The sequence below is a fragment of the Salvelinus fontinalis genome, chromosome 19 (genome assembly GCF_029448725.1).
Source record: "Salvelinus fontinalis isolate EN_2023a chromosome 19, ASM2944872v1, whole genome shotgun sequence".
Taxonomy (NCBI): domain Eukaryota; kingdom Metazoa; phylum Chordata; class Actinopteri; order Salmoniformes; family Salmonidae; genus Salvelinus; species Salvelinus fontinalis.
This window is the reverse complement of record NC_074683.1, coordinates 39,509,525-39,534,652: the sequence shown is the minus strand read 5'-3', so window position 1 is coordinate 39,534,652 and position 25,128 is coordinate 39,509,525. Positions and strand designations below refer to the sequence as shown.

Below are 25,128 nucleotides of genomic sequence, written 5' to 3'. Positions count from 1 at the left end.
TGTCTCCATTACTTCTCGAACAATACTGTGTTTTAGAATGAATTACAATTAATAAGAAATTGGACCTAACGAAGACTAATTTCTTCTTTATTTTTGTCATTTTCAAGCCTGGAATAATTATGTTTTATTGAGCTCAATCAAAACTCCTCCTCGTGAAATATGACCTATTTTTACACAGGTTTGGAGTTGTATTATAATCAGACCTGTATTGTATATGATTTGGTGACGTGCATATTTTAGAACTATACTACCTGTATCTCAAAATGTATAGGTTACACAGGTTACTACCGGTATCTCAAAATATATAGGTTACACAGGTTGCAATCACATAGTTTTTTCTGTTATCAAATATTGTGGTGTTAATATTGTGATGAGTTAGTAGCATGTCTCCCGATGTGTTGCTTCTAGATCTTTAAGGCAACATGAACTATAAGGTATATTGTAATATTGTTTGGAACATAATACATCCAGGTATTGCTCTGTCTCCTAAATGGTGTCAGATTCAGAGGGAGAATGGCTCCTAACGGTAAGGTTAACGGTGAATGCATCATATATTCGGTGACAGAATGGAACAAAGCGGGGAGGAACGTCGTGTATCCATCCTTTGGCGCCCCCCAGAGTTTCCCTGGATTATCACAATGCCATTTTCTGTGAGTAGGAAGGCCATCCTGTGATGAACAAGACAATATCTACAGTTGATGTCACGTTCTGACCATAGTTCTTGTGTGTTGTGCTTGTTTTAGTGTTGGTCAGGACGTGAGCTGGGTGAGCATTCTATGTTGTGTGTCTAGTTTGTCTGTTTCTATGTTTGGCCTCATATGGTTCTCAATCAGAGGCAGGTGTTTTGTGTTGTCTCTGATTGTGAATCATATATAGGTGGCTTGTTTTGTGTTGGGGATTGTGGGTTGTTGTTTCCTGTCTTTGTGTTTTCTCTGCACCAGATAGGGCTGTATCGGTTTGCCACATTTGTTATTTTGTATCGTGTTAAGTGTTCACTGTTTATCGTTTAATTAAACATGTTGAGCACTGGCTACGCTGCGTGTTGGTCCGATCCCTGTTACACCCTCTCTTCTCGTGAAGAGAGGGAAGGCTGCCGTTACAGAACCACCCACCAATCTCGGACCAAGCAGCGTAGCAACGGGCAGCAGCGGCAGCAGCAGCAGCAGCGGTACCAGGAGGAATGGACTTGGGAAGAAGTGTTGGACGGAAAGGGTTGCTACACATGGGAGGAGATCCTGGCTGGTAAGGATCGCCTTCCATGGGAACAGGTGGAGGCAGCTAGGAGAGCGGAAGCAGCCGCGAAGGGGAACCGGTGTTATGAGGGAACACGGCTGGCCCGGAAGCCCGAGAGGAAACCCCAGGGGGGGGGGGGGATAAAGGGGAGTGTGGCGAAGTCAGGTGCCAACTTCCCGGGCTTGCCGTGGAGAGCGAGAGTACGGGCAGACACCGTGTTGTGCGGAAAGGCGCACGGTGTTTCCTATACGCGTGTATAGCCCGGTGCGGTACATCCCAGCTCCACGTATCGGCCGGGCTAGAGTGGGCATCGAGCCAGGTGCCATGAAGCCAGCTAAACATATCTGGTCTCCAGTACGTCTCCTCGGGCCGGTGTACATGGCACCAGCCTTACGCATGGTGTCCCCGGTTCGCCAGCACAGCCCAGTGCGGGCTATTCCACCTCGCCGCACTGGCCTGGCTACGGGGAGCATTAAACCAGGTAAGGTTGGGCAGGCTCGGTGCTTAAGAGCTCCTGTACGCCTTCACGGTCCGGTATATCCGGCACCACCTCCTCGCCCCAGCCCAGTAACACCAGTGCCTACACCACGCACCAGGCTTCCTGTGCGTCTCCAGAACTCAGAACTCAAATAATATCAATTCACCTATCAGAAGCTTCTAAAGCCATGACATAATTTTCTGGAATTTTGCAAGCTGTTTAAAGGCACAGTAAACTTAGTGTATGTAAACCTCTGACCCACTGGAATTGTGATACAGTGAATTATAAGTGAAATAATCTGTCTGTAAACAATTGTTGGAAAAATGACTTGTGTCATGCACAAAGTAGATGTCCTAACCGACTTGCTAAAACAACAGTGTGTTAACAAGAAATTTGTGGACTGGTTGAAAAACGAGTTTTAATGACTCCAACCTAAGTGTATGTAAACTTCTGACTTCAACTGTACGTATGGTCACTGTGGGGACAATGTCATCAATGCACTTATTGATTAAGCCAGTGACTGATGTGATGTACTCCTCAAGGCCATCGGAAGAATCCCGGAACATATTCCAGTCTGTGCTAGCAAAACAGTCCTGTAGCTTAGCATCTGCGTCATCTGACCACTTCCTTATTGAGTGAGTCGCTGGTGCTTCCTGCTTTAGTTTTTTATTGTAAACAGGAATCAGGAGGATAGAGTTATGGTCAGATTTGCCAAATGGAGGGCGAGGGAGAGCTTTGTATCCGTCTCTGTGTGTGGAGTAAAGATGGCCTAGAGTTTTTTTTCCTCTGGTTGCACATTTAACATGCTGATAGAAATTAGGTGAAGCGGATATAAGTTTCCCTGCATTAAAGTCATCGGCAACGCCTCTGGATGAGCATTTTCTTGTTTGCTCATGGATACAGCTCGTTGAGTATCGTCTTAGTGCCGGCATCAGAAGCTCTTTTCGGTCATAAGAGACTGTGGCAGAAACATTATGTACAGAGTAAGTTACAAATGCTGTGAAAAAACACACACAATAGCAGCCATCTCTTCCGGCACCATCTCTATCATGCGTGGGAATACTTTGGAAATGTAAAATCACTTGGAGCTGATTTTCCTAGTGTTTTTACAAAGTGGAATGGGAATTACTGCATTCGTTAACATTTTTTAGGGGATGTCTTGAGAATATATTGTTTGGCCATTTGTCATAGACACTTGCTAAAAAACTTTAATGAGCAAGCCTTCCTTCATGACCTGGCCTCTGTAAATTGGTATAGAATCAGCTTGGTCCCCTCTTTCGAAGATGCTTGGACCTTCTATTTAGATTTTTTTCAGTGGTATTGTTAACAAATTGAGAAATAGAAACCGGTTCAGCCTCTGGTTAAACTGTTATCTTGCAGCGTTACTCTACCTCAAGAATTCCATTTGGCAAATCGCTCTGCAGAAGCATACGAAGTGCACTCAGGCTATCCGGAAGGCCTAAGTTAGTTACTTTAAGGAGAAGTTCTGTCTCTGTGGGTCTAAGCCCTAGAAGTTCTGGAAAACGGTTAAAGACCTGGAGAATAAACCCTCCTCCTCACAATGGCCTGTGTCCCCTGATGATGTGGTTGTTACTGACAAGGAGCACGTGGCTGAGCTCTTTAACCACCACTTCATTAAGTTAGGATTCCCATTTGATTCTGCCATGCTCGATCCTAGGTCCCATGCTCTTCTCAATTTACATCATCAACATAGCTCAAGCAGTAGGAAGCTCTCATCCATTTATATGCAGATGATACAGTCTTATACTCAGCTGGCACCTCCTGATTTTGTGTTAAACACTACAACAAAGCTTTCTTATTGTCCAACAAGCTTTCTCTGCCCTTAACATTGTTCTGAACACCTCCAAAACAAAGGTCATGTGGTTTGGTAAGAAGAATGCCCTTCTCCCCACCGGTGTGATTACTACCTCTGAGGGTTTAGAGATTGAGGTAGTCAACTCATACAGACGTAATTTATAGATCGGCAGGTAAGGGTGCTCTCGAGCGGCTAGATGTACTTTACCATTCGGCCATCAGATTTGCCACCAATGCTCCTCTGTAAACTGGCCATCTCTGTATACCCGTTGCAAGTGCAGCCCTCATCCTCCACATACAACACCTGTTCTGCTAGTCACATGCTGTTAAAGGTCCCCAAAGCACACACATCCCTGGGTCGCTCCTCTTTTTAGAGGCTAGCGACTGGAACGAGCTGCAAAAAACACACAAACTGGACCGTTTTATCTCCATCTCTTCATTCAAAGACTCAATCATGGACACTCTTAGTGACAGTTGTGGCTGCTTCGCGTGACGTATTGTTGTCCCCACCTTCTTGCTCTTTGTGCTGTTGTCTGTGCCCAATAATGTTTGTACCATGTTTTGTGCTGCGATCATGTTGTGCTGCTGTCATGTTGTGTTGCTACCATGTTGTTGTCATGTTGTGTTGCTACCATGCTGTGTTTTCATGTGTTGCTGCCATGCTATGTTGTTGCCTTAAGTCTCTCTTTATGTAGTGTTGTGGTGTCTCTCTTGTCGTGATGTGTGTTTTGTCCTATATTTGTATTTTATATTTCATTTTTAATCCCAGCCCCCATCCCGCAGGAGGCGTTTTGCCTTCTGGTAGGCCGTCATTGTAAATAAGAATTTGTTCTTATCTGACTTGCCTAGTTAAATAAAGGTTAAATAATAGTTTGCCAGTTGTTGAATGAGGAATTGGAAAGCACTGGGAAAATGTTGTCCTCTGTTGCAACAGTAACCAAGTGGGGCGGGGCTTAGGGAAGTGTCAATTTGTATTGTGACGTCACAAATGGATGTTACATACATTGTCACAATTATGATGTCACAATGGGATATTAGCATGAAAATTTAAATTATTTGGGAAATTGGCTCCTTGTGATGCATGTATAGACTAGTATGTCAACTGATATATAAGTTAGCTGTCATTTTGTGAGTAAACAAAACATGTAGGTGTTTTCCCCTTATGATGCATGAATAGACTATTATGTCACGTGATATAGGTTACTATAGCTGTCGTTTATCAGTAAAACTAGTCAACTTTTGTAGGCTATTCCCAAAAACAGCCAACAATACTTAAATATAAAATGTATGTATTTATGAAATACATGAAACAAATAGTATCATTATTGGTTGATTCGTACTATGTAGTGTTTGAATTCATATTTATATCTAAATAAATAGGCATACTCTGTGTCAGATTAATTGTAGATGGTTTAAATTAGCCGTGATACTTAGGTTCTATCATTGGAACAGTTCAGTGTTATTTTATATCTATTTCATTTTAGAATCATTTAGTTCACTTTAATTAAGAACCTATGCCCAAAGCACTTCATCAAGTCTAATTGTTGCACTTGTGACTCACTGATGAGGTCTTTGACGTTAGTGTGCCAAAGGTGGACACGTTCCGCTGTCTCACTTCCCTCAAGTTTTACAACAGTGTGCAGTCTGTCAACAACTTTTTTAAGACACTCGTTTGAGTAGAAGTCAAAGACAAAACAGCAGGTTGTAGAGCACAAATCGATTGTCTGGTTTTGTTTTTCGACTTTTCAAATTGTACTCGTTAGGAAGTAATTTAAGCCCACAGGTGTAGGACTTGCGTTGGACTGTGATGGATATTCAGCTACTGTAGTCTCCACAATTGATGAATCCCTTCTCAATGTAAACTGATAGAGCCATCTAGTGATAACTTTCTACCATTGCAGGCTGCCACCCTTTTAGACAATAGATTTGTGCTAGAAGGTTTACTCTATTCATTAGTTTCAACAGAATCTTCAATTGCAAGTATTATGCCCCAAACTGTACTCACAGCGAAAGGTTACACTCGCTGTACACCGACTGATTCGACCTTAGGAATTCAACTAGTTATGAACGTATAAGAACGTCTATTCTGTGTGTGCCACTGTTATGGCCGTTAAAAATATAGGAACTATAAAGGAAATATACAGCGCCTTCGGAAAGTATTCAGACCCCTTGACTTTGTCCACATTTTGTTATGTTACAGCCTTATTCTAAAATGGATTATATAAATTAAAATGCTAAACAATCTACATACAACACCACATAATGACAAAGCGAAAACAAGTTGTTAGAAATGTTTTCAAATTTATATTAAAAAAAAGAAATACATTATTTACTTAAATATTCAGACCCTTTCCATTGATCATCTTTGAGATATTTCTACAACTTTTTATTTTATTTATTTTTATTTCACCTTTATTTAACTAGTTAGGCTAGTTGAGAACAAGTTCTCATTTACACCTGCGACCTGGCCAAGATAAAGCAAAGCAGTTCGACACAAACAATAACACAGTGTTACACATGGAATAAACAAGCGTACAGTCAATAACACAATAGAAATTGATTGGAGAAAAAATAAAACTTGATTGGAGTCCAACTGTGGTAAATTCAATTGATTGGACATGATTTGGAGAGGGCACGCACCTGTCTATATAAGGTCCCAAAGTTGACAGTGCATGTCAGAGCAAAAACCAAGCCATGAGGTCGAAGGAATTGTCCGTAGAGTGCTGAGACAGGATTTTGTAGAGGCACAGATTTGGAAAAGGGTACCAAGAAATGTCTGCAGCATTGAATTTCCCCAAGAAATAAGACTCTTCCTAGAGCTGTCTGCCCAGCCAAACTGAGCAATGGGGGGAGAAGGGCCTTGGTCAGGGAGGTGACTCATCTCTAGAGTTCCTCTGTGGAGATGGGAGAACCTTCCAGAAGGTCAAACATCTCTGCAGCACTCCAACAATCAGGCCTTTACGGTAGAGTGTCCAGACGGAAGCCACTCCTCAATAAAAGGCACATGACAGCCCGCTTGGAGTTTGCCAAAAGGCACCTAAAGACTCTCAGACCATGAGAAACAAGATTCTCTGGTCTGATGAAACCAAAATTGAACTCTTTGGCCTGAATGCCAAGTGTCACGTCTGGAGGAAACCTGGCCCTATCCCTATGGTGAAGCATGGTGGTGGCGGCATCATGCTGTGGGGATGTTCTTCAGTAGCAGGGACTGGGAGACTAGTTAGGATCAAGGGAAAGATGAACGGAGCAAAGTACAGAGAAATCCTCGATGAAAACCTGCTCCAGAGCTCTCAGGACCTCAGACTGGGGAGAAGGTTCACCTTCCAACAGGACAATGACCCTAAGCACACAGCCAAGACAACACAGGAGTGGCTTCGGGACAAGTCCCAGAATGTCCTAGAGTGGCCAGAGCCCGGATTTGAATCCGATCAAGCATCTCTGGAGAGACCTGAAAATAGCTGTGCAGCGACGCTCCCCATCCAACCTGACAGAGCTTGAGAGGATCAGCAGAGAAAAATGGGAGACACTGCCCAAATATAGGTGAGCAAAGCTTGTAGGATCATCATACCCAAGAAGACTCGAGGCTGTAATCGCTGCCAAAGGTGCTTCAACAAAGTACTGAGTAAAGGGTCTGAATACTTATGTAAATGTGATATTTCCATTTATTTACTTTATACATTTGCAAACATTTCTAAAAAACATTTTTTGCTTCGTGATCATGGGGTACTGTATGTAGATTGATGGGGGGGGGGGGGGGGGGGGCACAATTTAATCCATTTTAGATTAAGGCTGTAATGTAACAAAATGTGTAAAACGTCAAGGGGTCTGAATAGTTTCCGAATTCACTGTAGCTTTCATCAGTTTTGATGTGCAGCTACGCATTGTGTTGTATGCTCCCTGTTTTCGATCTTTAGTTTATTTTATTTGAGGAACACAACTTTTTATTGACAACAGGCCTTTATTTTATTTTTATTTTTTTATTTTTTGGGGGGGGGGGGGGGGGGGGGGCTATTATATCGTTAAGTACAGACAGCAAAGTTCAAGTGTGATGTTCAAGTGCGATAGTGTTTCCATGTCGTGCTATTTTTAAGTTGAACCTTTATTTATCTAAGTCAGATAAGAACAAAATCTTATTTTACCATGACGGCCTACCAAAAGACAAAAATTCTCCTCCGGGGACGGGGGCTGGGATTAAAAATACAAAATGAAATATACAAATATAGGACAAAACACACATCACGACAAGAGAGACAACACAACACTACATAATGAGCGACCTAAGACAGCAACGTAGCAAGGCAGCAACACATGACAACACAGCATGGTAGCAACACAAGATGACAACAACATGGTAGCAACACAACATGGTAACAGCACAAAACATGGTACAAACATTATTGACAACAAACAGCACAAAGGGCAAGAAGGTAGAGACAACAATACATCACGCAAAGCAGCCTCAATTGTCTGTTTTTATTGTAGTTGACTATTTAGTATTTGGCGTAAGCTTGAGCAGAGTAAACCCTCACAGGAGATCCTACTGAAATTTCATATGGCCTAAATTCTATTCTATGACTTTGAACAATGTTTGGATTATTGATTCTATAGTGACATCGATGCCAATGGATGTATAAGGCTTGAATAATAGTTTAAAATATTTTTTCTAGGACAAAAAATATTCGAATAGTGGTGTGGACTCCTATTCCAATCAAATGCTAGCACAGTGGTTTGTGTATTCCCAACGAAAAAAAAAGATCCCAAAAGCCACTTAAAAAATATTGTTAACGGTACAAATGTGTATATGTGACGCAACGCAACATGCATTCATTGTTTATAACACGAAGTTAAAAACATGTTGATTTCTATATTGCTATATAATGGAATTATTTTGAATATACCATTGTGACTTTTCTCATTACAATTGCATAACTAGTTTGATATAAATATTTTAAGAATAACTAATGAAGTCGACACAAAGCATGCAACAGTTTTTAAAAGTGCTATTAGCTGCTTCCCACGTTTAACAAGTATTCATGTTTTTTCCCATTTTCAGACAATAACCTTCTTTTTTCTGTTCTGATTTTTTGTTTGTTTGTTCAGTTCAGGATGTATTTTTACCATAGGCTCTTTTGAATAGGCTGTTTCAGTAGTTGGTTGCAGTTCAGATAGGTTCAGCCGTGAGAAAGTCTTGGCGAAGTTGGCAACGAAAACGTTATAGGCTAAGTTAACCTGTATTTATTCAGTTAAATAAAAGCTGTCAGTGATGAATAAAATAGGCTTTTGATACATTTGTTGACAATACAAAAACATTGTTATGGAGTCACTTATGAAGTCTCTTATGAAGTCACTTATGAAGTCTCTTATGAAGTCTCTTATGAAGTCTCTTATGAAGTCACTTATGAAGTCACTTGTGAAGTCACTTATGAAGTCACTTATGGAGTCACGTATGAAGTCTCTTATGAAGTCACTTTCTGATTCTATAGGCTTAAGCATAGGCCTATTTAATATTCAAATGTTTTGCAGTTTTTACGTTTTATAGTTTTGGAAACCTGAGTACTATTTAATTAACATTTTCCTTATTTTACTATTATTCTTGCCAAAAACAATACCACAATAGCCTAGTACTCAGATTAGCTATTATCCATGGTGTATATGCATGTCACGTGAAAGCAACCGACCAACCACATTTAGTTGTCAGTGTTCTGTAATTAGTCAAGCGAAACATATATAAAGGCTTATTTGTCTTCATCCTTGGTTTGGTTTCACGCGCTGCAATGCAGTACCTTGTGGATCTGAGAGGACTATATGAGGTTTTCCACGGAGAGAAATGGCGGTGGCTGTTCTTCAAAACTGAAATGAAGTTATTGGTAGATAACATCTCCTCTGTTAATCGTAGTTTTTATTAATCTGCTCGCGGCTCTCACCCAAGCAGGTCTGCTTCAGGACTAACGGTATACACAATTTAAGTCAAACCGAACTGGCTTGGCTCAGAATCTCTTCAACCATAAGCAACCGACCTGTCTACAGCAACTGCAAATCCATCACTTACTTTTGGCTGTCATTTCGCGAGTAGTTACTTTGGTTGCAAATTCCCTGACAGTAATATATTACAACAGGGTGTAATGAAATCAACGTCCCTGGCGTCTCTATCAATTCAATTCAATTCAATTCAAGGGGCTTTATTGGCATGGGAAACATGTGTTAACATTGCCAAAGCAAATGAGGTAGACAATACACAAAAGTGAAACAAACAAAACGAATTAACAGTAAACATTACACATACAGAAGTTTCAAAACAATAAAGACATTATGAGTGTCATATTAAATATATACAGTGTTGTAACAATGTACAAATGGTTAAAGCACACAAGTTAAAATAAGTAAGCATAAATATGGGTTGTATTTACAATGGTGTTTGTTCTTCACTGGTTGCCCTTTTCTTGTGGCAACAGGTCACAAATCTTGCTGCTGTGATGGCACACTGTGGAATTTCACCCAGTCGATATGGGAGTTTATCAAAATTGGATTTGTTTTCGAATTCTTTGTGGATCTGTGTGATCTGAGGGAAATATGTGTCTCTAATATGGTCATACATTGGGCAGGAGGTTAGGAAGTGCAGCTCGGTTTCCACCTCATTTTGTGGGCAATGTGCACATAGCCTGTCTTCTCTTGAGAGCCATGTCTGCCTACGGCGGCCTTTCTCAATAGCAAGGCTATGCTCACTGAGTCTGTACATAGTCAAAGCTTTCCTTAAGTTTGGGTCAGTCACAGTGGTCAGGTATTCTGCCACTGTGTACTCTCTGTTTAGGGCCAAATAGCATTCTAGTTTGCTCTGTTTTTTTGTAAATTTTTTGTTAATTCTAATTTTAATTCTATCTGCATACTTCACAGATAAACCAATGCATTTCTTCTTTGTTTTTGAGTTTAAAAAAAAAAGTTCCTACACTGCAGTAAAAATGCAGTCCAGACTGAAAAGATGTTGGTGATGTTTTCCAACGCTACCCAAGAATCGCTGGATATCATGCTGTATCTGTTGTAACCAGGGCTGGTCCTGGAGATCGGAGGCATGAGCGTGTTTTACCTATCGAGGACTATCATCAATGGATCTGGGCTAATAGTTGGTGCAGTCCACTGTTTTATACCAGAGAATAGACCAAGGGCTCGCAATTCTGCAAGTCATCTCTCACAGGTCGGTTATATCTTCTTTGACCTCTTTTGAACTATTATTTCACCCACTTACAATGGCTTTGGTAGTTTAAAATATTTTTTAAATTAGTTTGCCTACACGAGGGTTCCAGAAGAATGAATAAACCGTCTTTTAGCCTGAAAACACACAAGACCACACTACTAACTGACATTTACGGTTGTGGTAATAACATGTCAAAATTATTTTCCTCTTCTCGAAAACATGTAACATGTATTCTTTTTCCATACCTGTGTGGAGTAAAAACAATGTGTCAGCCCATTATACAGACGTTTGAGAAATAACGGGTGCCCTTCACGAAACTACAGCTCAAGGAACTACGAGAGTTTATTACCAAAGAGAAAAAACTACGGATAGCTTCTTCCACCAAACTTTCTGAGAGACAAGTAACAATATGGTTTCAAAATCGTCGTGTCCATTATCATTATTGTCTCAGCTATCAGTTATTTTGGTAAATATTTATATTAATGTGTTGTAATCCCTGCTAATTTATAGGTTGAGTCACTGTCTATTGTTTATATTAAATCATATATTTATGTTTAAATTGTATACAGTATACATTTCTGAGATGTTTTTGTTGTTACTGTTGTTGACATTGTAGGCCTTGTTTATGGTTGGGTTATTCAGGCCACATTTCAAGTATATTGTAATAATATCATATCACCTAGATTTAGACGAGGGGCATACATTTGGGGTAGGTTTTACCCAGAAAAAGACAAAAAATCATTCTCAATGGAGTATCTCCATTAAAAGGGCCTTTTAGTCCAGGGCTAGGCTTCTGTGTCCGGGAAACCGCCCCTTAAAATCTATTCACATTTATTTTATTATTATTTTATACTTTTTCTTTTTATGGATGGACATGGGTCTGCTTGAATACGTCACCACACATTTACAATTACGCTAATTTGTTTTCATAAGGTAACATTTAGCCAAAGCAAAGAGGGAATTTGGTATGATTGGGTGAATAAAATACAAATGTTCACACAACCAAATGTTCGCATATTTCTAAGACGTATCAGGTCAGTTCTTATTAAACATTAATTGTGTATCTTAGACTATGGTCTAACAACACACACCTTTTGCGATGTGGTTGTGAAGGTATGTAGAAAGTCTACGCTGAGACTTGTAGCCTACTTGCACGTAGGTCCACGTTTTTAGTTTTGCGATCAATCAATGTAATCTATCAATCTAAAAATGTTCATAGTCTTTGTTTATAAAAATGTTATATAAATGTTTTCTTTCTGACCTTATAATACATGTACAGACTATGATCTCATCACAGGAATTAATAATAAAATGGCAACTATTCATGGTCAATTTTCGCCATCTGTAACGGTCGTCATATTCGTTCTCCTCCTCGTGGATCGGACCAACACGCAGCGAAGTATGTAGACATAATGAAATTAATAGGCAAGACGAACACTGACACGAACTACACTTGATAATTTACAAAATAACAAACAAACGAAGTAGACTGACCTGAACATGAGAACTACATATAACGAAGAATGCACGAACAGGAAAAACGAATGAACGAACGAGACAGTAACGTGTGGCGCAACAAAACACAGACACAGCGATAATCACCCACAAACAAACAGTGAGAACAGCCTACCTTAATATGGTTCTCAATCAGAGGAAACGTCAAACACCTGCCTCTAATTGAGAACCATATCAGGCCACACATTTAACCCAACATAGAAACACATAACATAGAATGCCCACCCCAACTCACGCCCTGACGAACTAAACACATACAAAAACAACAGAAAACAGGTCAGGAACGTGACACCATCTACTGGATTCAGCACGCAATTGCTCCACAAGAGGGCACTTTCTTTCGAAAAACACAATTAAAATACATTTATATTGCCAATAAAATTATCAGAGTTGGTGGAAAATCGCTATATTCTATATTAAGAAAAATCATAATCGGTTTGGTGACGTTTTCTATGAAAATATAAAAACCTGCTATTTAATGTCAGCGCAAAATATACTGTAAAGACCCTGGGTTTATAAGTGCGGATATCGACTCTGCCACTCGAGCATGCTTTTGGGGCATAGTCGATAGCGCGCTGGACTTCGGGTCAGAAGATTAAGGCTTCGAGATGTGCCTGTTTCATTACAACAACACCCACCCACCCACCCAGTCTCAGAAAACAGCAACAGTTCATATGAGACACACGCCTGGGTTTAAATTGTCAGGGTGTTGGCTATTATCTATTATCTTACTAGTGATCAACCCACATCAAAAGTTGTATGCATGATATTTTCTAGAATGGCAACCAGAGGCAATTTCTTTGTTCTAACAAGTGAACAGTCGTCTGTAGAAGAAACCACACTAAACATGTAGTCAGTCTACTTCGACCTGTTTTTGATGAATCGGAGCTCTCTGGACTTTGACGTTGAACTATACCGATATTACACGCTTTCAGTAAGTAAAACGTTGGCTTTTGTAATATCCATATAACATATTTTGGAGCATCGTTTTCTGTGTATCAATGGCTCAAATAATGTCGTTTTAATGTATTCTTAAGTTTACTAGACTCGTAAAAGATGGGAGGCCAGGCTGTCGCCTTTCTTTCCGGAGACGGAGAGTTTACAATGGTCATTTTCTCGAGGATCCAGTCTAGATTTGCTGCGGAAACTAAAGGAGAACGTAAAATGACTAATGGAGATATGTCAAGGGTCAGTATGAAAAAAAGTGTTGAGAGTAGACAATGCTAATATCGATATTATAGAAATCCAGAACCTAGCAATTTATGTTGTGAAATAGATTAAGAAATATATATTTGTATGTTGTCTAATCCAGCTGCTAATATATTTATAACCAGGTTTGCTAATGAAACGTATCAAAAGAGGACATTTCTTTACTATATATGTCAAGAGATAGTACTATTTAAACGTGTGAAGGAAAGAAAATACGTTGATGTATAATTGAATAACAAATGAACCATAGCCATAGGCCTGAACGGGATTGGTATTTTTCAAATGGCACAAAAGGTAGAATGAACAGGAGTAGGCTATAATATCTATTTTCTTCCCATATGGTTACTCATTTGTTATCATTTTGTTATCATGTTATCATTACCTTCAAATGAATTTGAAGGTAATGATAACATGATAACAAAATTCATTTGAAGGTATGCAAGGCTACCGTGTTGTTCGTTTGACAATTACAGGCACATTTGTCTATATACTTAATCCAATAATGCGTTCATTTCTAAATGCCTGATAAAACAGTCACAGTAGTGGGGAATCACAATTTCTCGAATAAGAAAACTATGTTCAGTCGTTTGAGGTATATGTAGGCCTATATCCATGAGCTGTGAAAAGAGGAAGAATACGATTTAGGATGTATGTAATACTCAACATTTGTTAGTAGGATTAGCTAGTATTATTGCGTTGAAATTGTATGAACAGTAATACAGCATAATATGCTTAACGGGGCGGCAGGTAGCCTAGTGGTTAGAGCATTGGACCAGTAACCGAATGGGGGCAAGGTCGAAACCCCGAGCTGACAAGCTAAAAATCTGTCCTCCTTCCCCTGAACAAGGCACTTAACCCACTGTTCCTAGGCCTTCATTAAAAGTGAACGTGTTCTTGACTGACTTGCTAGTAAGGTCTTGGACTTGTGAGCCGTGTTAGGAATAGTCTTACGATATCCAAAACGTTTTTTTTATACTTTTATCTAAATAAGGAAAAATAGCTACATTCTCTCTTAACTTGAGCATATTTTGTGTAAATTACATTGTCTTGCACTGAACAAATATTTTGTTTAAATTATAACAATAAATGGTAGGCTATAGCTAACTAGCAACAATGCATTATACTAATACGAAACATCTTCGATTCGATTTAACCATCTAACAAACACCTTTTAGTTAAAAAAAAATGTCCCATTTGTATTTTTCATATAAGCCTATACATGTACTTGTATTTCTCTCTTAACATCACATTACCTTATGGAATATATTTCCGTGCAGTATTATGGCCAATGGTAGGACTGAACAACATGTTTTGCATATCACGTGACACTGCATTAACAAATCAACAATTCATTTTCCTTTATTGTTAGCAGTCGCTAAAAGGGTTGTAAGAAGCGTTTGAGAGAGCTTCATGGAAATGTGTGAGCAAAATCTTCTGAATTCTAGCTATGTTGGTTCTCTGAATTTCCCCATCCCGGAGTCGTTATGTTTTTCCAACTTGCGGAGCAATGGAGCTCATCTCCCCCAGCTGCATCAGATTTCCTACAACAGGCGAGAGGTGTGCTCGCTCCCGTGGACTTCCCCAAATTCGTGCACATCTCCGCCTCAGAGCCGCGCCATTAGTGGCTACTCTCCGCCGTTTCTACCCAATTCAGTGCCTGTAAATACTCATCCCAACGACCACAACAAGGGACCATTTGACGAGTCCAGTAAATACTACTTTCAGGATGTTAACCACAAACCAGAAGAACCTGCTAGACACGCGCAGGCCTTTTCTGGTGAACATGGAGTTATCACTTTCGATAGCTCGAAATATGCATTTTCGAGCTTGGACAGACGGTCAGATAATTCCGGTGCACAACACGAACTGAATTACACCAACCAGGCAATTGCCGCCGGCATCAAGCAGTCGGCCAATTCAAATCCCCGAATTCAACCATCTACAAGTAATGCATGTGCCAGAACGGCTTTTTCTGATGGTAAGCATCTAACGATTTTTGTTATTTTAAAATTAAACTGCTCTGTATGTCTAGACTATTTATTTCTTAATTTAATAACGTCACCTCCAAATCATAGTTATTGTTATATTTGATGTTTACGCGATGATAATTGCAGACCATGCCTGCTTCTGGATTCTTCAGCATGTCATATTGGTTTTTATACCTGGAGATCCACAAGTTGCTAAGGACAGTTTTTCCGTTCTCCAGGCGCACCCTGGTGCTCTTCACAGGCGAAACGGAGAAAGAAGAGAAAACCATACACAAAGCCACAGCTTGCTGAACTTGAGAACGAATTCACGATGAACGAATTCATAAACAGGCAAAAACGGAAGGAACTTTCTGACAGACTGGAGTTGAGTGATCAACAAGTCAAAATATGGTTTCAGAACCGCAGAATGAAAAAGAAGAGACTCGTGATGCGCGGGCATGCGTTCTCCATGTACTGAGAGCCTTGGGTCCTGAAAGTGACCTCGTGTGGATTCTGTTCAGACAAGAACAAACACTTCAAACCTCAAACTCTATTCATTTTCAGAAAGGCACAAAATGAAACTTGTGTTTTGTAAAGCATGCGATTTAGGTTAATGGGATACATCAAATTATTTTGTTCAATGACCACACTTAGTATTTCTGAGCGTATAACTCAGTGATAAGGTACGCTCTTGGAAAAAAAGGGGTTTATTGTGGTTATATATAGAACGTTTAACATAGCTATGCAATAGTTTATTTTTGTATTTATGCAGTATCAAAATGAATGTTATTTATATTTTAATCTCTGTAGCCTACATGTATAAATTGTGTAGGATACGTCGTATTGTATTGACGAAATAAAAATTGATTATATGGTTAGAAATGGATATTGCACATATCTGATTGAACGGGTCAGTCCTGCCTGAAATCAAACTGGGCCTACAGGAATTGCTCGTCCAAGCTCAAGTTCGTATTTGTCGGTGGTTTAATGAACCATGAAAAAGTGTTTTGGATTATTTATTTTTTAAGTGTTTGCATGTCTATCTCATGGATATAATAATTGTGTGTAAATGTGTTTTTGTCTTATTTTTAATGTATGCGTAATCATAGGCTTTATAATGCCTTCCGCTGTTGGCGCTGCAATCGAATGAGAGCTCTTGGGTAAGCTACAGCGTTCTCTCTATATTCAAGTAAAACTGCCTTGGGGGTCCAGTTAATGAGTAGGACTAATTTGAACAGTTTACTGGCTCAATGTTAGTATCATGTGTGATATATATATATATATATAGATACACTTTTCTAGAAAAGTTAAACATTTACATCAATTCATACAATTCCAAGGCACATAACCCCAATTTCTCCTGCAAATCGCTGTGGATAAGAGCTGTCTGCTAAATGACTAAAATGTATAGGCTATACTTGTTTTAAAAAGTTATAATTATTACAAAAGTAAGCACACACTCACTTAATAAAATGCTTATTCGAAGTGGTTTAGCTCGAACTTTTTAATGGTCCGTTATTTACCTCATGATTCTGAAATTATATTTGTTAGTTTACAATCCCATTATCTGAAGGGATCAAAGGGGAACGGTGTGTTCTCCAAATGTCTTTTTATGAGAACTCTGCTAGAAGACGTCTGCTCATGCTCTTCAGATGTGGTGGAGCCAAAACAAAGTTAAGGTCAAGTTAGTATCTTACACACACAAAAAAAAATACCTACACAAACTTTAACCAGATAGTATACTGCATTCTGATCATTCGAATGGTTTAATTTTTTTTTGTGTGCTTTGTGTGTTATTTGCAAGGAATTTATCTATTTGATGACACATCCATGAGACGGGCCTGAGAACAAGGCCTGAAAACAAGGCCTGAAAACAAGGCCTGAACTCGACCATTTGGTCAACAACAACTGTTTTGCAGTTTACTCATCTTGTCTTTGTCAATCTGTGTTCATTGCCAATAGCAATTATTTTGCATACGATATTATTGGTAGTATAGGACTAGATATTGTTGTTTTAGTACATGGGTTGAAATAAAACATTTTTTCCCCCCTCTACTATACCGTCTGTTGTCGTTTACTTTTCGTTTTGGGCATGTCTTGTGCGTAATGACGTTTTAACATTGTAGTAGTCCATGTGTGTTTCACGATTTTCTACTGCAAGGTTAATATAAACAATGATAATTTAATGGAATATTTTTCACATTTATTGTGTGGTTATTGTGATTGTGATTGGGGATTTTTCATTGTAGTACACTATATAGAAAAACAACACGGGCTCAACGCATTTCGGGATAACATTTTAATTTGGTTCTAGTTATTTTGTCAAAATAGCAACGATCAAACATTTCAGACCCAACTGAGGTTATATGCAATTATATGAAACAATAGTCTACACACACACACACACACACACACACACACACACACACACACACACACACACACACACACACACACACACACACACACACACACACACACACACACATATATATATATATATATATATATATATATATATATATAAAGCGTTCTCTAACTTGTTACCAAAGGTGTCGCCCAAAAATAATTTAGTAGCCCTATTGTGTTCCTGTTCTACGAAAAAATAACGCATAGCCCTGTCGAATGAAAGTGCCTTATCTAGGACATTTATGTAGATTTTCCATCAAAAGGGCATAGCCTAATCGGTGCAATAATACTATGGAAAAAAATAGAAAGGGCCCACAATTCTAGGCGTAATATGTTAGGTATTCACTATGGTGAATGCTCTCCTATTTACTTCCCGTTCACGTTCTTTTGTGTTATTTTATAGGCCTATATTTCTATCCGTAAAGTGCAAATGAAGTAACTTGAAAATGAAAGTAATATAGGCCTATCGTCTGAAATACTGTTGAAAGTGTAGGATAGGATATAGACTATAGGTTATTATAGGTCACTAAGTAATCGTCCCCCAACAAAGGGTTTCTCCTCCACCAGCTAAAATATACATTTAAACTAGAACCCGCCATTTTGTCTGTGCAATAGAACTATTGGTGATTGCTTGGTGCACGTGGTCTCTGACCCCAGATGGTCAAAGCCAGCAGAGATGTGTTGTACTTGGCGGTGCCAAGCCTTCCTTCAGCCAATCATGCTTATCTTTTTTATTTACATTTGAGATTATTTTTTTAAATAATTGTATTTATAAACATATTTAACCTTTATTTAACTAGGCAAGTCAGTTATGAACAAATTCTTATTTACAATGAAGGCCTACACCGGTCAAAACCGGACGACGCTGGGCCAAATGTGCGTCGCCCTATTGGACTCCCAATCACGTCCGGTTGTGATACAGCCTGAAATCGAAACAGGGTCTGTGGTGCCTTAGACCGCTGCGCTACTCGGGAGCCCGAGCCCCAGTACCGAGTCAATGTGCAGGGGTACAAGGTAATTGAGGTAATACAGTATGTACATGTGGGTAGGGGTGAAAGTGACTAGTCAATCAGGATACATAAACAGAGTAGAAGAGAGTGTGTGTGTGTGTGTGTGTGTGTGTGTGTGTGTGTGTGTGTGTGTGTGTGTGTGTGTGTGTGTGTGTGTGTGTGTGTGTGTGTGTGTGTGTGTGTGTGTTGTACTTTTCTGATTTAATTTCCGTGTATCCCTTTTTTAGGCCTGGGTACGTTACTGAAATCGGAAAATAAGGATGCTCGGAAAACGATAGTACTATAGATGACCTGGACAATCAACAAATGTAAGAAAAACCTTGTAAATATTTTCTTCCACTATCATAATCCTCCTCTGTAATGAACTATAATCAACAAGGGTCATCATGTTGTCTCTCTTTCTTGTTTTTGTTCTCTTCCTTCTATTTCTTTGCTAGCTGATGTGGATGATAAAACATATCTTTTTTGTGGATGTTTGGTGCATTTTGTGCATTTGTTTGTATTATTGAAGCACGAGAGCGTTGAAAAGAAAGGTACGTTTGTTTTGTCTATCTGTCCAATTTATTAATCACATAACTTGTGTGTATAGATTTGGATTCAAAGTATACTGTGCATGCGGGAACATTCTGTGGCCTTTAACTTGAACTCTAAGGGTATGTCAACTACAATGTTTCCATTGTAACAAGTACACTATATATACAAAAGTACGTGGACACCCCTTCAAATTAGGGGATTCGGCTATTTAAGCCACACCCGTTGCTGACAGTGTATAAAACCGAGCGCATAGCCATGCATTCTCCATTGACTAACATTGGCAGTAGAATGGCCTTACTTAAGAGCTCAGTGACTTTCAACGTGGCACCGTCATAGGATGCCACCTTTCCATCAAGTCAGTTTGTCAAATTTCTGCCCTGCTAGAGCTGCCCCAGTCAACTGTAAGGGCTGAAGTGGAAACGGCCGAATAACCGCTCACCAGCCTAAGATCACAATGCGTGGAGGGATGAATCATGCTTCACCATCTGGCCGGCCGACGGACAAATCTGTGTTTGGCAGATGCCAGGAGAACGCTGCAGGCTCCAATGCATAGTGCCAACTGTACAGTTTGGTGGAGGAGGAATAATGGTCTGGGGCTGTTTTTCATGGTTCAGGCTAGGCCCCTTAGTTGCAGTGAAGGGAAATCTTAGCTGGGATCGGTTGAGCTAACGTAGGCTAATGCGATTAGCATGAGGTTGTAAGTAACAAGAACATTTCCCAGGACATAGACATATCTGATATTGTCAGAAAGCTTAAATTCTTGTTAATCTAACTGCACTGTCCAATTTACAGTAGCTATTACAGTGAAATAATACCATGTTATTGTTTTGAGGAGAGTGCACAGTTATGAACTTGAAAAGTTATTAATAAACATATTAGGCACATTTGGGCAGTCTTGATGCAACAGTTTGAACAGAAATGCAATGGTTCATTGGATCAGTCTAAAACTGCACATACACTGCTGCCATCTAATGGACAAAATCTAAATTGAACCTTTGCTGGAATAATACATTATGGCCTTTGTATTGCATTTCAAAGATGATGGTACATGATGGTATATTCTCCTACATTTCTTTCATATTTCCACAAAGTTAAAAGTGTTTCCTTTCAATGGTACCAATAATATGTATATCCTTGCTTCAGGGCCTGAGCTACAGGCAGTTAGATTTGGGTATGTCATTTTAGGCGAAAATTGAAAAAAGGGGCCGATCCTTAAGAGGTTCACTACAGTATACAATGACATTCTAGACGATTCTGTGCTTCCAACTTTGTGGCAGAGGTTGGGGAAGGCCCTTTCCTGTTTCAGCATGACAATGCCCCGTGCACAAAACAAGGTCCTTAAAGAAATGGTTTGTCGAGATCGGTGTGGAAGAACTTGACTGGCCTGCACAGAGCTCTGTCCTCAACCCCATCGAACACCTTTGGGATGAACTGGAACACAGACTGCAAGCCAGGCCCAATCGCCCAACATCAGTGCTCGACCTCACTAATGCTCTTGTGGCTGAATGGAAGCAGGTCCCCGCAGCAATGTTCCAACATCTAGTGGAAACCCTTCAAAGAAGAGTGGAGGCTGTTATAGAAGCACAGGGGGGACCAACTCCATATTAATGCCTATGATTTTGGAATGAGACGTACGACGAGCAAGTGTCCACATACTTTTGGTCATGTAATGTCTGGTGTAATATATATTGAACTAACATGATGCGTAAATCGCCTACTTCCCTAATAGCGCGCACATATAGTACACGAAATAAATACCGACAAAGTTGTGGGTTTGCCATTATATAACTCCAATTCTGTTGCATTGATGAAATCTCTCAGGGATTGTTCACTAATGTCTATATTACAAGGTCAAGCACATATTTACAAAGGAGTCGTTTCTAAACCCAGGAAACCAATGAACTAACTTTTGTGTGCGGTCAAATGAGTTGCTCTAGTTATTAATGACTGATATTGGTATATAGTAATTCCTTTACTGGATCACATGAGAAAAACTACCTCAGAAATCGATCAAGATGAATTGCACGTCAGCCTACGTTTCCGATTTTTTTCTCCCTCGCGGATCCTTTCCACACGCCTATGGTGCAATAGATGGACAAAGTTTAACGCACTCGAGCTACAAATTCCTTTCGCTATAGCAAAAGAGAGAAGAGGAGAGATGTCGGAGTACGATGAGCGTAACAACTGTGTGTCAAATATGTATTTACCAAGTTGTACATATTATGTTTCGGCGCCTGATTTTTCATCAATCTCCTCGTTTTTACCCAAGACTACTTCGTGTCAAAATAATTGTCCTTATTCTTCCAACATAGCTCAAGTCCGACCTGTTCGAGGAGTGGCTTTCAGGGACTGGGGACTGGATCACCCAAGCAAATGGCATTACAGGGGCAATTACGCGTCTTACTACTCAACGGACGAGATAATGCACGGACCCCTAATCCCGTCATCAAACAGGGCGGAAATTATATTAAAAAATGATTCCTTGTACGGGCATCACGGCGGTATGAACTCGCCATGCAATTTATTCACCAATGTCGGCCGAAATGGGGTTCTTCCACAAGGGTTCGATCAGTTCTTGCAGACTGTTAACTCTGAAAAGCCCAACTCTGGGCCCGAACACTCAAAACGGAAGGCAGACTTCAGTCTCCCCGGAGATGCTGCGTGTAATAAACAGACTTCAGTCCCAACTGAGGACATAGACGACCATGATTCTTCTATATCAAACTGCCCCGGGGACCAGAACAGCAGCCCAAGTAGGTACAAGCATTACATGGGTTATAGTAAGTCCACAACTTAATCGGTCCGATTTTATGTGCCCCTTTATAAGCATACAACGGTTTTATATACCCCAATAAGATTTACTTTACTGTTGTAAAAATATTTACGATGGGAAACCAGTTTAGGTGAGCCATGCTGCAATACTTCTGATGTATTTATCTGAATAGAAGTCGTCTGACTCTCGTGCACTGTGTAAATTACAATGCAGCCATGTTTATCAGTCGTATTTGTTTATGATAGTGAATTTACAAAGTAACAAAGAAATGATATAACCAGGGAGGTAGGATATGCTAATGTTCGAGATACATGACACATAAATGTGAAGGGGTTATCGTCAGCTGCATAATAATATTTTACCGATAACGTCGAAACGAACCGTATAAGACAGTCAAATAAAATAGTTTCTACGTGTGTATGTGCGCGCTCACTCGCACTCGCTCCCGCATCTCTGTCTGTGTGAGTTAGCGGTTAGCGGCTGCGCGCGGGAAGATCATTTAGTTTATTCAGCTACGTTGTTAATTATATGTTCTGTACTAACACTTGTATTGTACCAACTTCTGATCTGACCTACATTGTACTACATCTGTGTGGTAAAACAAGTGTTTGTCCGGTTTAGGTTCTTCAAAGTCCAGAAAAAAGAGATGCCCCTACTCCAAATTCCAGATCCGAGAACTTGAACGAGAATTCTTCTTCAACGTGTACATAAACAAGGAGAAGCGGCTCCAGTTGACAAGGAAGTTAAACCTGACAGATCGACAAGTGAAGATTTGGTTCCAGAACAGAAGAATGAAAGAGAAAAAGTTAAACCGGGACCGGTTTCGGTATTTCACTGGAAATCCTTTATACTGATCTTTAGCATTTAGAGGAGCCATAAGTGCTTCCCAAACCTTTGTTTTTGTTGTTGGTACATCTCACAATCTATACAAACAACAGGTGAAACACCGCACAACAAAACGGAACATTGCAAACAGGCTGAATCTATCTATGTAACTCTTTTTGTATCTGCCACTTAAATACTTACCTCAATGAACACATGAATCCTGTTATTTCATATAAGATTCAATCCAGTGACGAAATCATTCAGGAGACATCGACATGATGTTCCTTTGCATATTATTACGATAATGAATTGTAATATCTAGGCTATGTAGGCCTATACCTTACCTTTGTACTTATTTAAATGTACACGATAATGTGCTTTGGTGAACTCACAAACATTGCAGTAAGCAACGCGTACTTTGATTACAGTAATCAACGAGTGTAATAAGTAATTTACAATAGTAGAATTGTGTATGCATTTAATAGACATATGTTATGTATATTGTGGTATCAAATAAAGTACACATGGCAAATGTAGTTATGCGTTACCTCAAATTATTGCAATCTCGAACTCCTTCCGCTTTGGTCAGGATCCACATTTGGCATAGGGATAAAATGATGCATCATTTTCTACAATTCAACAAGGTTTTTATAATCTCCTATAGGGATGCTCATACCAAAGCAATCTGATATTGTTGATTTTATAACGTACTAAGTACTAGCACTGAAGCTGGTGGTTATGTGAATAGACCATAGAGCGAATATCTTCTTATTAGCCGTTTGTTTCCAAGCAGAAGCGCCTCTTATTCGCTTCAACTTCAAAGTTTAGACTAGACCTTTTATCCCTTTATGTTGTCTTCCACTACGGCTGTTTACTAAACCTTGAACCGTCTAGACAGCATAATAAAAACTAGCTGTAAATGTGTAAATTGGAGGCTATTGGACCCTCTGGCCACTCCAAATGCGGCCCTACTCCCAAATAGTCGAGACAGATGCAGTCCTTTCTTACTTGTCAAGCTATTGAGTTATACATGTAGAAAATCTAAATGTATAGGCAATGACCAAATCTATATATATGTTTAGTATATATTTTTTATATTTAACTTGAAATGGCATGCAATTTTTAAAAGGGAATAACTCCCGTGCGTAAAATGACTATGTTTGGTTTGGCAGCTTTAAAAAAAACAGTGGTGTTTTTATTTGTAATGTTGTCAGTAGCCTACTAACGATCAAATATTGTTAATTTCATTTACAAACGTTATTTGATGCCTTTGAACTTCTAGTATAATGTCAAGGTCGTCACCTCTCACCTTTGAAAAAGTAGAGGCGCCTTTTGGCTCTTCTCCTTGACAACCGACGCCTGAATAATATCTGCACTGCAGCGGGATTCCAATATGGCTGCGAAGCAGTGATTTTTCTTGTATGAAAAGCAATCAGATCCAGCGATACAGTTTCGTGTTTGAAGTTGATATACCTGTCTCCTATACTAACCAATTGAGATGTTGCATTAAATGTAATGCAATATACGTCAAATCACGCGCAAGCTTCTGATGTGCCAGCATTACGCACGACGTTATAGTCATACAACAATAGTATATTATAGTTTAGCTTTTGTAACAACATTATAGTTTAGCTTTTGTACCAACATGGAAAACCAAAACAATTTTTTGAATCAATGGTTTAATTCCAAGCAGCGTGTGAGTCCCTCGTGTATTATAGCAGACATGAACAAATAAAGGCAGTCAGGTAACTAAAAGTGAAACAGTTAATTAATATAATCCTGAATAAACCTAAATATGTATTTTTTGAGGCAGGGGAATGACCACTTTTAGCATACCGGTAGTAGGTTTTGGTTATTATTTTCGCTGAGATAATGTTAGCGCATCTGATCATTCGAAATGTAGCCGTAGGAAATCAGTAATATAAGATATGTTTGGAAATCAATCACAAACACACATGTCAGTCAGTCTTGCGATGGTTGGCATATTTTATTAGGTTTTTGGTTTAGGAAATTGTCGGGTCGGGAACTATTGTGCAGACACTGCCAGTGAACTCCTCGTTCCCATTCTAACCACACGAGGGCAGACGTGTAGCACATTTGGAGTTTGTTCATGAAAACACACGTGTAGGTACTTACAACTGATCTGGAAAACTATTGAAAAGCTGCTAATG

General features: G+C 39.5%; 2 protein-coding genes across 2 annotated transcripts; both read left to right on the top strand.

The window, feature by feature from the left end:
• Nucleotides 1-14,849: 14,849 nt before the first annotated feature.
• On the top strand, nt 14,850-16,565 carry LOC129816718 (homeobox protein Hox-D12a-like). Its single transcript, XM_055871532.1, has 2 exons — nt 14,850-15,417; nt 15,646-16,565. The coding sequence occupies exons 1-2, from the start codon at nt 14,850-14,852 to the stop codon at nt 15,882-15,884; spliced, it is 807 nt and encodes a 268-aa protein (XP_055727507.1). The 3' UTR covers nt 15,885-16,565.
• Nucleotides 16,566-21,502: 4,937 nt separating this feature from the next.
• Nucleotides 21,503-23,452, top strand: LOC129816720 (homeobox protein Hox-D11a-like). The gene is made up of 2 exons (XM_055871534.1): nt 21,503-22,112; nt 22,754-23,452. The coding sequence occupies exons 1-2, from the start codon at nt 21,518-21,520 to the stop codon at nt 22,984-22,986; spliced, it is 828 nt and encodes a 275-aa protein (XP_055727509.1). The 5' UTR covers nt 21,503-21,517; the 3' UTR covers nt 22,987-23,452.
• Nucleotides 23,453-25,128: the final 1,676 nt, after the last annotated feature.

Coding starts and splice junctions, on each gene's coding strand:
- LOC129816720 (XM_055871534.1), top strand. CDS start 21,518: ATGTCGGAGTACGATGAGCGTAACAACTGTGTGTCAAATATGTATTTA. Junction 22,113..22,753: donor GGACCAGAACAGCAGCCCAA/GTAGGTACAAGC, acceptor TGTCCGGTTTAG/GTTCTTCAAAGTCCAGAAAA.
- LOC129816718 (XM_055871532.1), top strand. CDS start 14,850: ATGGAAATGTGTGAGCAAAATCTTCTGAATTCTAGCTATGTTGGTTCT. Junction 15,418..15,645: donor CAGAACGGCTTTTTCTGATG/GTAAGCATCTAA, acceptor TCCGTTCTCCAG/GCGCACCCTGGTGCTCTTCA.